This window comes from Microtus ochrogaster, chromosome 8 (genome assembly GCF_000317375.1).
Source record: "Microtus ochrogaster isolate Prairie Vole_2 chromosome 8, MicOch1.0, whole genome shotgun sequence".
Classification (NCBI taxonomy): Eukaryota; Metazoa; Chordata; class Mammalia; order Rodentia; family Cricetidae; genus Microtus; species Microtus ochrogaster.
The window spans coordinates 1,749,399-1,762,839 of record NC_022015.1 but is presented as its reverse complement, the minus strand read 5'-3'; the positions used below and the strand labels follow the sequence as shown (position 1 = coordinate 1,762,839).

Genomic DNA, 13,441 nt, shown 5'->3' with positions numbered 1-13,441 from the left:
GTAGTACTCTAATGTGTATATATTCCACACTTTCTTCATCCATTCTTCCATTGAAGGGCATCTAGGTTGTTTCCAGGTTCTGGCTATTACAAATAATGAACTTAGAGTCCATCAGTAGTAATTATACAACTAGCACCCATAGCAACCTTTTAAAAGAAACCTCATTTTTAGTGAGAGCATTGCCCAAAAAATGTTCACCTGGCTTGCTAGAACAAAGAACCTACAAGATTTTATGTGTGTATGCTTCTCCACTGTAAGAAGGAATACTTACACACTTATCCCTGAGGGCAATAAAAAGATCTGTCATTCCATTGCTAAAATGAACACTTAGTAGAAAAACTCTGGCCTACTCACAGTCATATACAAAACGTTGCTACCTGTAACTACTGAATCTCCTACTTTGAATTATTTCATGAAAAAAAAAATAAAAAAACAGTCTATGACTAGACATAATGGTACATGGCTGAAGTCGCAGCTCCTAAGGAGCCACAGAAGGGGGATCACTTCAGCTCATAAATTCAAGTCCAGCTTGGGACCCAGAGTGAGACCTTCCTCCAAAAATCAAACAATAAAAATCATCACATGATAATTATATAATGTTCTTTCCTCTCTAAAACTAAAGAGACAACATTAAAATGGCATCTAAGTCTGTTATTGTGAAATTCTCAAGCTGAAACACCAAGTCTCATTTTTTAGGAATAATTGTTGTTGATAATACATATAGATGCACTGTGTCCAGGTTAGCGTCATACACATTTTTCTGCCTCCACTTCCTAAGTGGTAGGATTACAGGCATGTGCCACCATAACTAGCTCTTTTGCTTTGTTTGGGGTTTTGGTTTTTTTTTTTTCTCATTTTGGAGAGAGCCATATCTTCTGTTTTTTTTTAAGACAGATTCTCTATGTGGTTCCAGCTGTCCCAGAACTCACTATATAGACCAGGCTGGCCTTGAACCCGCAGAGATCTGCCTGCCTTGAGTGCTTTAAAGCCACGCAGCACCATGCTTTGTCCTTGTCTGTTAGTACTCTTGAGTACATTTCTGAGAACTTTGAAAGTTTAACTTTTTTCATATTAAAAACAAATAAAAAATTAAGACAGTTTTTAATATGAATTTTTGTTGTAGCTACATGCAGTACCAATTAAGAATGTCCTTTTATAAAAAAAAAATCCTCTCTAAAGTACTTGGTTATTGAGTAAATTCTTTCAAATTTAAGTCATAGAGGAATCTGAACCTGTGATTACAAAGAATGTCAGAGTTTTTTTGTATATATTATATCCTCAAATGAAAGGATTTCCAGAAACCTTTTAGTTAACCTAAAAATTTTAATATGCATGTATTCTTATGAAAATAATACAAAAATGATAATGAGTTTGTGTGGTGATTAAAAATAAATTTTACTAACAGATTATCTTCTGTTTTAGAGTCCCGTATATAAATTACTGAACTTTAGTATCAACAGTCAGGCCTGACCAAAACAAAAAAAAATGTGGCTAATGAATTTAAAATCATGTTAATTTTAGTTGTTTTGCTTTTACTTTGTTTTGTTTCTTTTAAAGACAGAGTCTTAGGGTGTGTTCCTGGCTGACCTGGAATACACTATGTAGCCCAGACTGGCCTTGAACATCTAGTAATCTGCCTTTACTTCTCAAATGCTGGGGTTTTAAAAGATGCAACTACCATGCCTCACTTAGTTTTTAGAAGTTATTTAAATGGTATTACTTCCCTGATTTTTTTTAGTTGTTACCCTTAATATATTTCCTGACTTCCATGACTGTTTTCATCTATATTGAGCTATAATCCCTTGTAGAAATTATGTGATTTAATTTATGATATATAAAATCCTGGTAACTGTAACATAAAAACCTTCTTCAAAAGGAAGTTTTGAATTAGGCATATGGTATTGAATGTCTTGAATCTCAGCATTGGAGAAGCAGAGGCAGGCAGATTTCTGTGAATTCCAAACCCACCTTGTCTATGTATCAAGTTCCAGGTAAACCCAAGCTATATAGTAGTTGTTGCTGCTGCTATTGCTGTTGTTTTGAGTCCTTTACTTTGAGCTAATCATTTTGACAAAACCTATTTCTGCCTGTCAGTTTCAGATGATAGTGAACTTCCAACAAGTACAACCCTGAAGGCCTCAGAGAAATCCACAATGGAACAGTTGGTGGAAAAAGCGTGTTTCAGAGATTATCAGCGCTTAGGTTTGGGAACCATAAGTGGCAACTCCTCCCGTTCAAAACCAGAGTATTTCCGAATCACTGCCTCTAACCGGCTGTATTCACTATGCAGGAGGTAAGTGTCAAATCAAAGAACTCCAAAAAGAGACCTTTCTTTATTTTCCATTCGAATACTTTTAAGAAAGTATTTCATAAACAAGATCCCAGACTTAAGAGATAAGTTTTATGCAATATTAGTTGGCATCCCATTTGTATCCTCACAACAAGTAGGTGACTAAAAACTACCTCTGCTACAGCAGAAGGTAGCAGCACTTGTTCCCTCTCTGCGTTTTCCTTATTTGCTGTTTCGGGCATGTGTGTGAGGATGACCTAAAGTAAGAGTAGTATTTTCCCAGGTGGGTGGAAGAGAAGAATACCTGCTGTAGCCCTGAGGTCCACAGACGTTTTCCAGAGCCAGATTGCAGACCATGTGGCCTCTTATTGCAGGGTTAAACTCTGCCACCAAAGCAGTCGTAGACTAAGGAGTGAGTACATGTGATGGACTTTGGCCACAAGCTTTGATTTGCTGACCCAAATATAGATAGGGACGCTCCTGTATTGTCTACTTATGTTTTCCTAAGATACTACTTAAAGAATGTAAATAATGGGGGCTGGAGAGATGGCCCAGTGGTTGAGAGCATTGGCTGCTCTTCCAGGGGACCCGAGTTCAACTCCCAGCATTCATATAGCAGTTCTTTACCTATCTGTAACTCCAGTTCCAGGAGATCTGATGCCAATGCACATAAAATAAAGTTAAATAAATTTTTAAAAAAGAATATAAATAAGCACATCTGTTCTGTGTTTCTTGCCACTTATTGCTGTTTTCTAAAAATGTTTTCTATTTTATGCTTTACTATCTATGAAAACATATTCTTTAAAACTATATTCCACCTTACACAAATTTAATACTTTGATTACACAGTAGGTAATTTTACTTGCATTTATAAATTTCATTAAGTAGCTCTACAAAGCACTTTGTAAATTGAAAGCCTTGTCTGTATTTTAGCAAATTGCCTTAGCTGGGCAGTGATGGCTCAAACCTTTAATCCCAGCATTTGGAAGGCAGAGGCAGGCAGATCTCTGTGAGTCCGAGGCCAGCCTGGTCTATAAGAGCTAGTTCCAGGACAGCTAGGGCTGTTGCACATAGAAACCCTGTCTCAGTAAAACATAAATAAATAAATAAATAAATAAATAAATAAATAAATAAATAAATAAATGTTGCTGTTAGTCTCAACTCTACTTGTCGAAAAACTATAGGTTTATTGTTTTAAATGGTTTGCATGACTTTGTAAAACAAAACTTAGGAAACAAGTTGGGACTATAGTTTGAGACTATAGCCAAGGAAAATATTTGCATGAAAAACTTAAAAAATTGGGACTCTAAATAGACAGTCATTTTCTGGGCTTATGTCCTTCACAGTAACTCCTCCTCATAAATAAATACAAGTGGAATTGTTACTGTGATATCCTGCTAGGAAAAGCTTGCTATCAGAGTCATGTCTGCTAGTAAGAGAACAGACTTCATCATCTATCACTCCAACCTGTCAGAAACAGTAAAATCTTTTCTTTTTTATTGTAAGCTTATGACTATTGTCCTGGTTAGCATTTTTTGTAATTAAAATATAATTACATCATTTTCCCCCTTCCCTTTCCTCCTAACCCCTCCCATCCATCACTACGCCTTTGCTCTCTTTCTAAGTGATGACGTGTGTGTGTGTGTGTGTGTGTGTGTGTGTGTGTGTGTGTGTGTGTTTGTTTGTGTGTATGTGTGTGTGTGCATGTGTTGTATAAATACCACCGTCTCGGTCCATATAAATGTTACTGTTGTCCTAGTTACCTAGTTGTCCTAGGATTACTATTGCTATGGTAAAACACCATGACCAAAGCAAATTGGGGAGGAAAGGGTTTATTCAATCACAGTTCATCACTAAAAGCAGTGAGGACAGGAACTCAAGCAGGCCAGGAACTTCGAGACAGGAACTGATGCAAAAGCCATGGAGTGGTGCTGTTCATGGCTTGCTTCCCCTGGCTTACTCAACCTGCTTTCTTACAGACCAAGGACCATCTGCCCTGGAGTGGCCCCACCCACCATGGCCTGGGCCCTCCCCCATCAATCACTAATTAAGAAAATGCCCTACAGGTTTGCCTACGCCTGAGTTTACAGACACATTTTGTCAATTGAGACCCCTCCTCTAATTACTCTAGCTTGTGTCAAGTTGACATAAAACTAGCCAATATGTGTGTGCCATGCGTGTGTGTGAGTGTGTGTGTGTGTGTGTGTGTATACACACATATGATTTCAAGGCTAATCACTTGGTATTGGATAACCACTTTAGGGACCCTTCCCTGGGTAAGACTATTTCTCCACTCTCAGCATTTCTTAGTTACCAGTAGTTCTTTATGTAGGATTGAGGCCTGATGGTCTTTCCCTGTCCACTTTCTCATGTCTGTTGCTGTCTTAATAGAGCATTGTTGGAACACGTCTTATTAGAAGGATTTGTGGTAAAGTAAAAGAATATATATCAAGCAAACTATTGGAAGGAAATAGAAAACCAGTCCTGTCAAGGAGGAAAGAGAGGGGGAAGAAAGAAAAGAGAAATACAGAGAATACAAGAATGAGATCAAAGACTTTCACACATATCAATAAGAAATTATAAATTGACTAAGTCTCCAATTAAAAGAAAGGGATTATGGAGAGCTTTTAAAAAGTGTTCTGCTGCTGTTAAGGGACGTGATTAATGTACAAAGATGCAAAAGGGTGGGAACTAAAAGGTTAGGAAAATACATCTTGTGAAACTGAAAACGAAAGCTGTTGTCACCATAAAAATGCCCAAGTAGACATTAAAGTAAAACTTACTAAGGAACAAAAGGAAAATACTAAAAATAAAAAGCATCACTAGTAATAAAGACCAAGTTTTTACAGCTGCAGAACTGCATTGATGCTTGAAATTCTATCAGAAAAAAATCCATTGATAAAATGAAGCGTATATAATAAGTTCTTATGGACAGAAAAACATTTTAGATACAATATACATTTATGGTTTTTATTTTAATTAAAAACTCTCAGCCGGGCGGTGGTGGTGCATGCCTTTAATCCCAGCACTCGGGAGGCAGAGGCAGGCGGATCTCTGTGAGTTCGAGACCAGCCTGGTCTACAAAGGGAGTTCCAGGACAGGCTCCAAAACCACAGAGAAACCCTGTCTCGAAAAAAAAAAAAAACTCAATTCCCATTGATTTGTAGACTTACACATAAGATGTTTTTAAAATAAAGCTTCTGTAAAATTGGAGAATAGCAAGGCAGGGGTGGCCCACACCTTTAATCCCAGCACTCAGGAAGCAGAAGCAGATAGATCTCTGAGTTTGAGGCCAGCCTGGTCTATAGAGTAAGTTCCAGGACAGCCAGGGCTACACAGAGAAACCCTATCTCAAAAACAAAACAAAAAAAGAAAAAAAGAAAGAAAGAAAGAAAAAGAAAAAAGAAAGAAAGAAAAAAAGAAAGGAGAATATTTAAGACCTTGAGATAGAAATAGGTTTCTTGGGACAGGAAGAGCATTCCCCACAGTGTATGCTGATCAATTATAGCACTCCACGTCAGGACTAGCATTAAGAAAGCCAGGAAGAGCCAGAGGCCTGTTCACACCTATAATCTCAGCACTCTAAAGGCTGAAATGGACAGCATGGGCTACAGTGAGAACATGTCTCAAGATAAAAGAAGGAAGAACAAAAGAAAACGGATAAGGAAAGAAGTTAAAATGATAGCAGGAAATTTTAATAAACATTTCATTAAAAAGTGGTTATTTGGATGGGAAAAAAATTAAACACAGAGTCATCCATTCAGTAAATGAGCAAATGTTTGAACAGATTTATCCCAAAAGAAGAAATATAAGTATCCCATAAATATATGAAAAATGTTAGCCATCCTTAATCCTCAGAAGAATGCAAATTAGTACATTACTATTCTCTTTCCATCCCCAGTCAGAATGGATATTGACAGGACAATGATGGTGAGGATTTTAGAAGGGAACCCTTTTATAATGCTGGTGAGAATATGAACTGACGTGACACTGGAAATCAGAACACTAGAATAGAATTTCCATATCATCTAGCTATACCATTGATGGATGGAAACTTGGATCTAAGTCAGCCTACTACAGATGCATTTGCCTGTCCATGTTTATTGCAGCATTGTTCACAGTAGCCACAATATGGAAGCAGCCTAGATGCCCATCACAGATGAGTAAAGAGAATGTGCTATACACACAACAGAATTTTACTCAACTATAAAAAAATGAAATAAGCCGGGCGATGGTAGCGCACGCCTTTAATCCCAGAACTCGGGAGGCAGAGGCAGGCGGATCTCTGTGAGTTCTAGACCAGCCTGGTCTACAGAGCTAGTTCCAGGACAGGCTCCAAAGCCACAGAGAAACCCTGTCTCGAAAAACCAAAAAAAAAAAGAAAGAAAGAAAAAGAAATATATCATTTGTAGGAAAGTGGATGGAACTGGTGAACATTATGCTAAGCAAAATGAACTAGATTTGTAAATACAAATATTATATCTTTCTTAATATGCAGAATCCATATTTAAATATGTATGACATGAAAGTAAAAGTACTCGTGAGGGGAAAGGAGTTTTGAAGAAGGAGGTAAGCAGGGAACAGGAGAAGGTAATGGAGGAAGACAAAATATCACATTTTCTCTTAGGAGGTATGTGTGTGACCTGAAAGCAGGAAATCCTGTTTGATGGGAAAGCAATGGCCAAGAATTGGGAGGAGTGTAGAAGAGTGGGGTGATGAATACAGCTTTATTAATGTGCTTAGCTCCAGATCTATATGCTTAAAATGGATAACATGGGAAATTGTATGCCTTGTTTTACTATATTTTGCCCTATAATAAAAAAAATCACCAAAAGGTTGCTGGATTAGTAGTCAAAGAGATAAAATATGTGTGATTCTTAAAGCAAATTGCTCTCTTTTTTTACTTACAGATTAGGTACTCATACACTTTACTTCCCCAGAGTCCTGTCCTGAACTTTGAGAGCCAGTCTTTAAAAATAAACACATGACAATTAAGATATGCTGTAAGAAGTTCTCTGAAAATTAATTTTAAGTTTTTAATTAAAAAAATATCATAACACAGACTTGGTGGCATATGCTTTTAACCCCAGCCCTTAGGAGGCAGAGGCAGATGGGTCGCTGTGAATTCAAAGCCAGCTTAGTCTCCATCAAATTCCAGGCCAGCCAGGGTTGACTATTAATAGACAAATAAACATCACTGTATAGTGCTAATGAAACAGTTAAACTTGTTTTACATTTGAACTTTTTGTTGTCACTCCAAAAATCATTTAGTTTTGACCCTTCCACTTCTCAGGCGTTCTATAGGCGGCTTTGTTCTCTGTTGTCATTGTTGTAAGTTGTTGACAGTTTGGCTTTTTCTCATAATACAGACTTTTAATCCTAGTACTCAGGAAAGCAGGGGCAGATGGATCTCTGTGAGATTAAGGCCATATTGGTCAGTTTAGCAAGTTCTAGGCCGAAAAGGGCTACATGATAAGACCGTTTCAAAAAAATTGAGTCTAATGAACTTCCATATTTTATGATACATCTCCACCAACATGTTTCTGCATGTTCAAAATTCACAGTGATAACTGCAGTTTGTAATTTTATTATCTCCTTCCCCGTATTTCTTACCCTTCTCTTCCCCAATCACTCTTTCTCTCCTGCATTCCTGAAGCTATCCTGGCCTTTTAGTCATACCTCAAGCTGTACAAGACAGCAGTTTACCGAGAGTAGCCCGCTGCTATCGACACAACCGCCTACCCGTCGTGTGCTGGAAGAACTCAAGAAGTGGTACTCTGCTCCTCCGATCTGGGGGATTCCATGGCAAGGGAGTTGTTGGTCTTTTCAAATCACAGAACTCCCCTCAAGCTGGTAAGCCTATCTGTATAGCACAGCTCTCACAGAAGAGTGTTCTTAAGCCTCCGCCAGGCACAGTATCTAGACGTGTGGACTCAATTCCCTGGGAAACTTTGGCAGGGTCACCTGATCCCTAAAGTTTGAGGGCATCCTGAATAAGACCAGAGAGAAGGAATCTTCCCAAGATACAGGGAGTATAACCTAGGTCCAGCTACGTCACCACACCCTTTTCACTGTGTCTCATGCAGAATATGCAACACTGCACTTAAGTGAAGACGGGTGCAGGCATGTGGGACTCCACGCTGATTTTAACATCTTTCTTACCATATCTGATCTTTTCTTTTCTTGGTTTTTGACAAATAATAGTCCTTGGTTCTAGGCTGTTTTGCTTCTGGCAAGCCAGAATATCTATTCTTGGAAACTAGACTGTACCAATCTTTGTACTCTTTGTTTCTGAAAAGTATCCAGGTACATATAACAGCTACAGAGATAAATATGAATTTTGTCTTGTATGGCATGTGAATATATATAAATGTAGCAGTATACCCAACCAGAATGAAGCTTTTGGTGGTCTCAGATAAAGAATATTTTAGGAAACTAGGGAAATAGTGATATAGTTCCTTGTCCCGAGAAAATCTGTAAGTACCATAACCAAGGTAGTCAAGTCTTGAGCTGACTTTTTTCATGGTTTCCAGTTAAACTTTGACCCACTAAAGTACTGGGTATGATTTGGGGAATAGCATTCTTTCTTCTTTAGAACCCAAAATTTTGGGTCAAAAAGCTAGAAGACCCATGTGGTTCTTGAGATTTCTATTTTCATCTACTTCCCTCCTGAAAGTTGACCAGTACACCCCTCATAATTTGCTTGATTAAGGGCATTTTGTGTGGTACTGTATTGTGCCTGGGTTGGATTTTCATCAGTGTTGTAATAAAAGGAAGTTTGATTTTACCACTCTCTGTGTTGGGGAGCTCTCCCAAGCCAAAGTATGTATATTAGATCAGAAGCAGATAGAACTGCAGAAAAGCTGTGAGTTCGGGAGCACTGGCAAGCATATTACTGAACATTCAATAGGAAAGTTATTCCTCCATGTTATGATTTATCTGATAGGAATTTTGTTGTTTTATTATAGTATGTATTTTATATTTCTGAATAAGTGCATTTGTTTATTTTATGCTTTGGTGTTTTTCACATTGGGATGTACCTCCTAATTAATATGATCAGAAAGAATAGTGTCATACTTGAAAATGGCACATGAACCTTATATTTGTTGATGCCTTAGAGCAAATAAAAATAATGTTATTTTTTTGTGTGTTCAGGGTACAAGAAAATGTATGATTTTTCTGTCCTTTTAGTATACCTCTTCAGATGCCTGTGCCTGCCAACTATGTAGTACCCACCTGTGATCCCAGCATTTGGGAGAGGTGGGAGGCAGGAGGATCAGTATGTCAAGGTCAGCCTCGGCAACATAATGACTTGAAGGCTAGTCTGTAACATGAGGCCTTTATCAGAAATTAAAATACATAAATAAAGGACTTGAACCCATTTCAGTGATTCAGTTTTGCTTCACACAAACTAGGCTGATATTCCTGCCAACTATTTGCTTTACAGTTGTTTGTATTTGTGCCTACTTTCTGCCCCTCTTTTACAAGGACCAGGGCATGTAGCAGAAGTGACTCCCATATTCCTCCTGTCTTCCTCTGCTCTTCCAGCAACAGAACCCCCACAGACCCATGTCACCGTTACGCCTGTTAGGACATTCTCAGCTCTACCTGTTCTGGAATGCCAAAGAAACTTTCTTTATCCTCGCTGCTTCCACACAGTAGCATGGGCAGGATGTGAAGAGATCATCAGGGAGATGTTGTTTGTGAATCTTCATTTTGATTGTATCAATACATGTGTATTTAGAATCTGAGTCCTGTGCTGGCTTTCCAGTCTTGGGCCCTTTATGGGAGAATGATGAGCAGTTGAGAAATAGATGTGAAACCAACATCAAAAGGCAAGCCACATAATTGATAGGCTTTAAATCTAACTGGTTTCTGTATTGGGGTGTGGTAGCATGACATTATATAAAGAAAGTTTAAGCAAATATATTGAAGCTTAATTTATTAGCAGACTTTTATTTTATATATTTTTCTTTTGTATTATAGTTTCTACCTCCTCTTTAGAATCTTCCAGTAGCATAGAGCAAGAAAAGTACTTGCAAGCCTTACTGACTGCAGTTACCGTCCATCAGAAACTCAGAGGCAACAATACCCTTACTGTCAGGCCAGCACTTGCTCTGTCCCCAGGTAAGATCTGACAGTATTTTCTTGACAACTACTCGAAAAAGACAGTATCTGTTTCTGAGATTAATCTCTTTAGATAAATGTTTTTAGTTACTTCAATATGACTCCTCAAAATTTTTACCCTGCAAGGCTATAACTTTAGCTTCTCTTACTTAGAAGTCAAAGTACCACTGTTAATGTCTAGTATTTAGTAACTATGTGTATTCAGTTATTTTCTTTTAAAAGTAGTAATAAAACAATAGGAAGTATCAGACATAAAGTAATTCCTAAGTCCCAGAGTCTACATAAACCTTAAAATATTATTATGAAGTTGAATGTATAAATTAAAATCTGATTATTAAGTGTATAGTGATTAAAATTATCATATAAATTTGAAATTCCAAAAATTTCTTTAGCCCTTTATGATTTTGCAGAGTTTGTTTTCTATAAATGTGGATGAAGCCATTAAGACTTGTACTAATATTCTGTTTCAGTTATCATGTGATGGAACCCCAAAGGGTTCATGTAGAGGTAACCCTGATGTGTTAGACAGGAGCATGTGACTGGAGAAGCTGGTCTCTTTGGCTTTATCAGCTATCTGAATTACCTCAACATAAGCAGAAAGTGGCTTTTCTTGCAAAGTAACACCATGCATGCCTTGCTTCATTTATCATTGGATTCTCTGATTGCACTTGCCAAACCTAACTCTATAATCTTTCAAATATGTGTTATCTCTGATGAAATAATAACATTGCTGTGTTATCTCTAATAAAGCTTTTGGGGATTTAAAAAATGCAATGTTTGGCAGCAATTAGACTTGCTACACATGAAGATAACTTTTTGTCATTTGAGTAATGTTAACCTGAACACCATGGTTTTGTTCTTTTGTTGTTTTGACTGACTTTAGGGACTGAAAGGAGGACTTGAAGAATGTCCACTGTGCTTAAGCAGGTAGTGCCAGGACATTTGGATGTAAATCCATCCAATAGCTTTGCTCGAGGAGGTTAGTAAGACCAATTTTATATGAGCGCTGATACAAGCATAACAAAAGAGAGCATTCTTCTAGATAGTAGATGTTTTAAAAATCAACTAATCATGTTTCTGAGTTGTTCTTAATTACCTTTCTCCAATGAATGACCAAATTTACTTCTAGTTTGATGACAAAGGTGTTATGCCTTATGGAACAATGAATATAATTATTAATGGTATCATACATATTGATGGATTAGAGATAATTAGGAGGTGAGATAATTATGCTTCATGCTAACAACTCACCAAGTTCACTGGGTAAAAAGACTACGTACAAAATTAGAAGAGCTATCAGTCTGAGCTGAGTCTCCAGTACCTTTCATTTTACTAGTCTTGGAGGGTAAGCTAAAACCATATCTAAATTTCTCTCCCTTACTCTCTCTGGACATGAAGAGATAGAAGAGAGAGACGTAGTCACTGCACTCTGGTCTCTACAAGTCGCTCCAAGATTCTTTTACTCTGCAAAGAAAATTCTAAACTGAGGGTCTTGACAGCAAAGTTCTACTGCTCCTTAGTGGAGTCACCATCATGGGTTTTTCCTCTTGCTCCCATACAAGGATGACTTTCCTTGAAAACAAGCCACCCACATGACCTGGTTCTGCATGGACATTATCAGCTATGGGCAATTTCTTTCTTCCAAAAAATAGTACTTTGCATATACAAGCAACTGTCTGTTAGGAACATCTTTCTCATGTTTCTAAAATTCCACCAGAAGATAATGTTTACATGTCGGCTCTTGTTCAAGTGGTGTACACCTGCAATCCTAGCACTTGGAGAGCTGAGACGGAAGGATAATAAGTGTAAGGCCAAACTAAGTATCAGGAGTGAGAAACTAAATCCAATTTCTTGCACTTGAGATCTTTGGCTTTAAAAGCTGTTCTGCTTTCTCTGTTGTAATTGTCTCTGAGTTTCCTCAGGTTCTCTGGCTGTTGTCCACTCACTAATCCTCTTCACTGTGTGGACTCTGCAGAGTCACATGCAGCACTCTGGGAGTCCTGGCGACTTCAGAGTGCCTTGTGGGGAAAGCCCCATCCTGACACAGGTCCCTGCTAGAGTAATGCCACCTGTTTGCCACGTGCTGTTTTCTTAACATACTGGCCTAGAGAATTGCTTTTGGTCATAACTATGCTATCAGTTGTACCTATAAAATTTCACCCTTCTTGGTGTTTTCTAATATAGACTATTAATTGTGTTAGAATTTGGATATTAATTCTGTTCACTGGTATATTAACTGCTTTTACAGACCCTTTTCATCTATAGAGTCAATTACTGTTCTCAGAAAGACAAAAAAGAACAAATCATTAGCAAGGAGAAGGCAGAGTAATGTGAGTCATGAAGGAGAGTGGCCTTACAGGCTGTGTTCTTCCTGAAATCCTCTTGATCCTTATTTCTAAATCTATGACATTCTTTTTCATCTAGAACTATTTATCTGCATCACCAGGTATGTTATGTTAATTTGGACATGACTTAATAGACTCAATGCTTTCTCCTAAGAACTATAAATACTCTGTAAATAATCCATTGCAGAATTTGGTTCAGAGACAACTTAAAAGCTATGTTTTACAAAATTCAGATTTTTTTTCCCTTTTTGAAAACCATAAACATGCCCAGGTAGTCACTGAATACCTCATCAAAGCCTTCTGAAATTACAGTTCTTCCCAAGAGCTTCCATATTTCTGGAGTCGTGTTTCCAGCGAATTTGTTAGGCCTTGAGACTGTGGTGTTTCATTTCCTGGGGCTACTAGAGCAAATATCATAAACGGTGGCTTAAACAACTTTAGTCCCACAGTTTTGGTACAGCCAGAAGTCCAGAATCAAGGTCAGCATCCTGAGGGCTTTAAGGAAGCTTGTTGGATGACTGCCTTCTAGAGGCTGGAGTTTGTTTAGAAATCCATGGCATGCCGGGCGATGGTGGCGCACACCTGTAATCCCAGCCCTCGGGAGGCAGAGGCAGGCGGATCTCTGTGAGTTCGAGACCAGCCTGGTCTACAGAGCTAGTTCCAGGACAGGCTCCAAAGC

At 38.0% G+C, this 13,441-nt stretch overlaps 1 protein-coding gene across 1 annotated transcript in view; it reads left to right on the top strand.

The window, feature by feature from the left end:
• The window catches only part of Sbf2 (SET binding factor 2), a 412,779-nt gene that overhangs the window by 349,757 nt on the left and 49,581 nt on the right, over nt 1-13,441 (top strand). Inside the window, exons 28-30 of the mRNA XM_026781117.1 lie at nt 2,095-2,293; nt 7,947-8,143; nt 10,277-10,417. Coding sequence (XP_026636918.1) covers nt 2,095-2,293; nt 7,947-8,143; nt 10,277-10,417 — 537 coding nt within the window. The remainder of the gene's footprint in view (nt 1-2,094; nt 2,294-7,946; nt 8,144-10,276; nt 10,418-13,441) is intronic.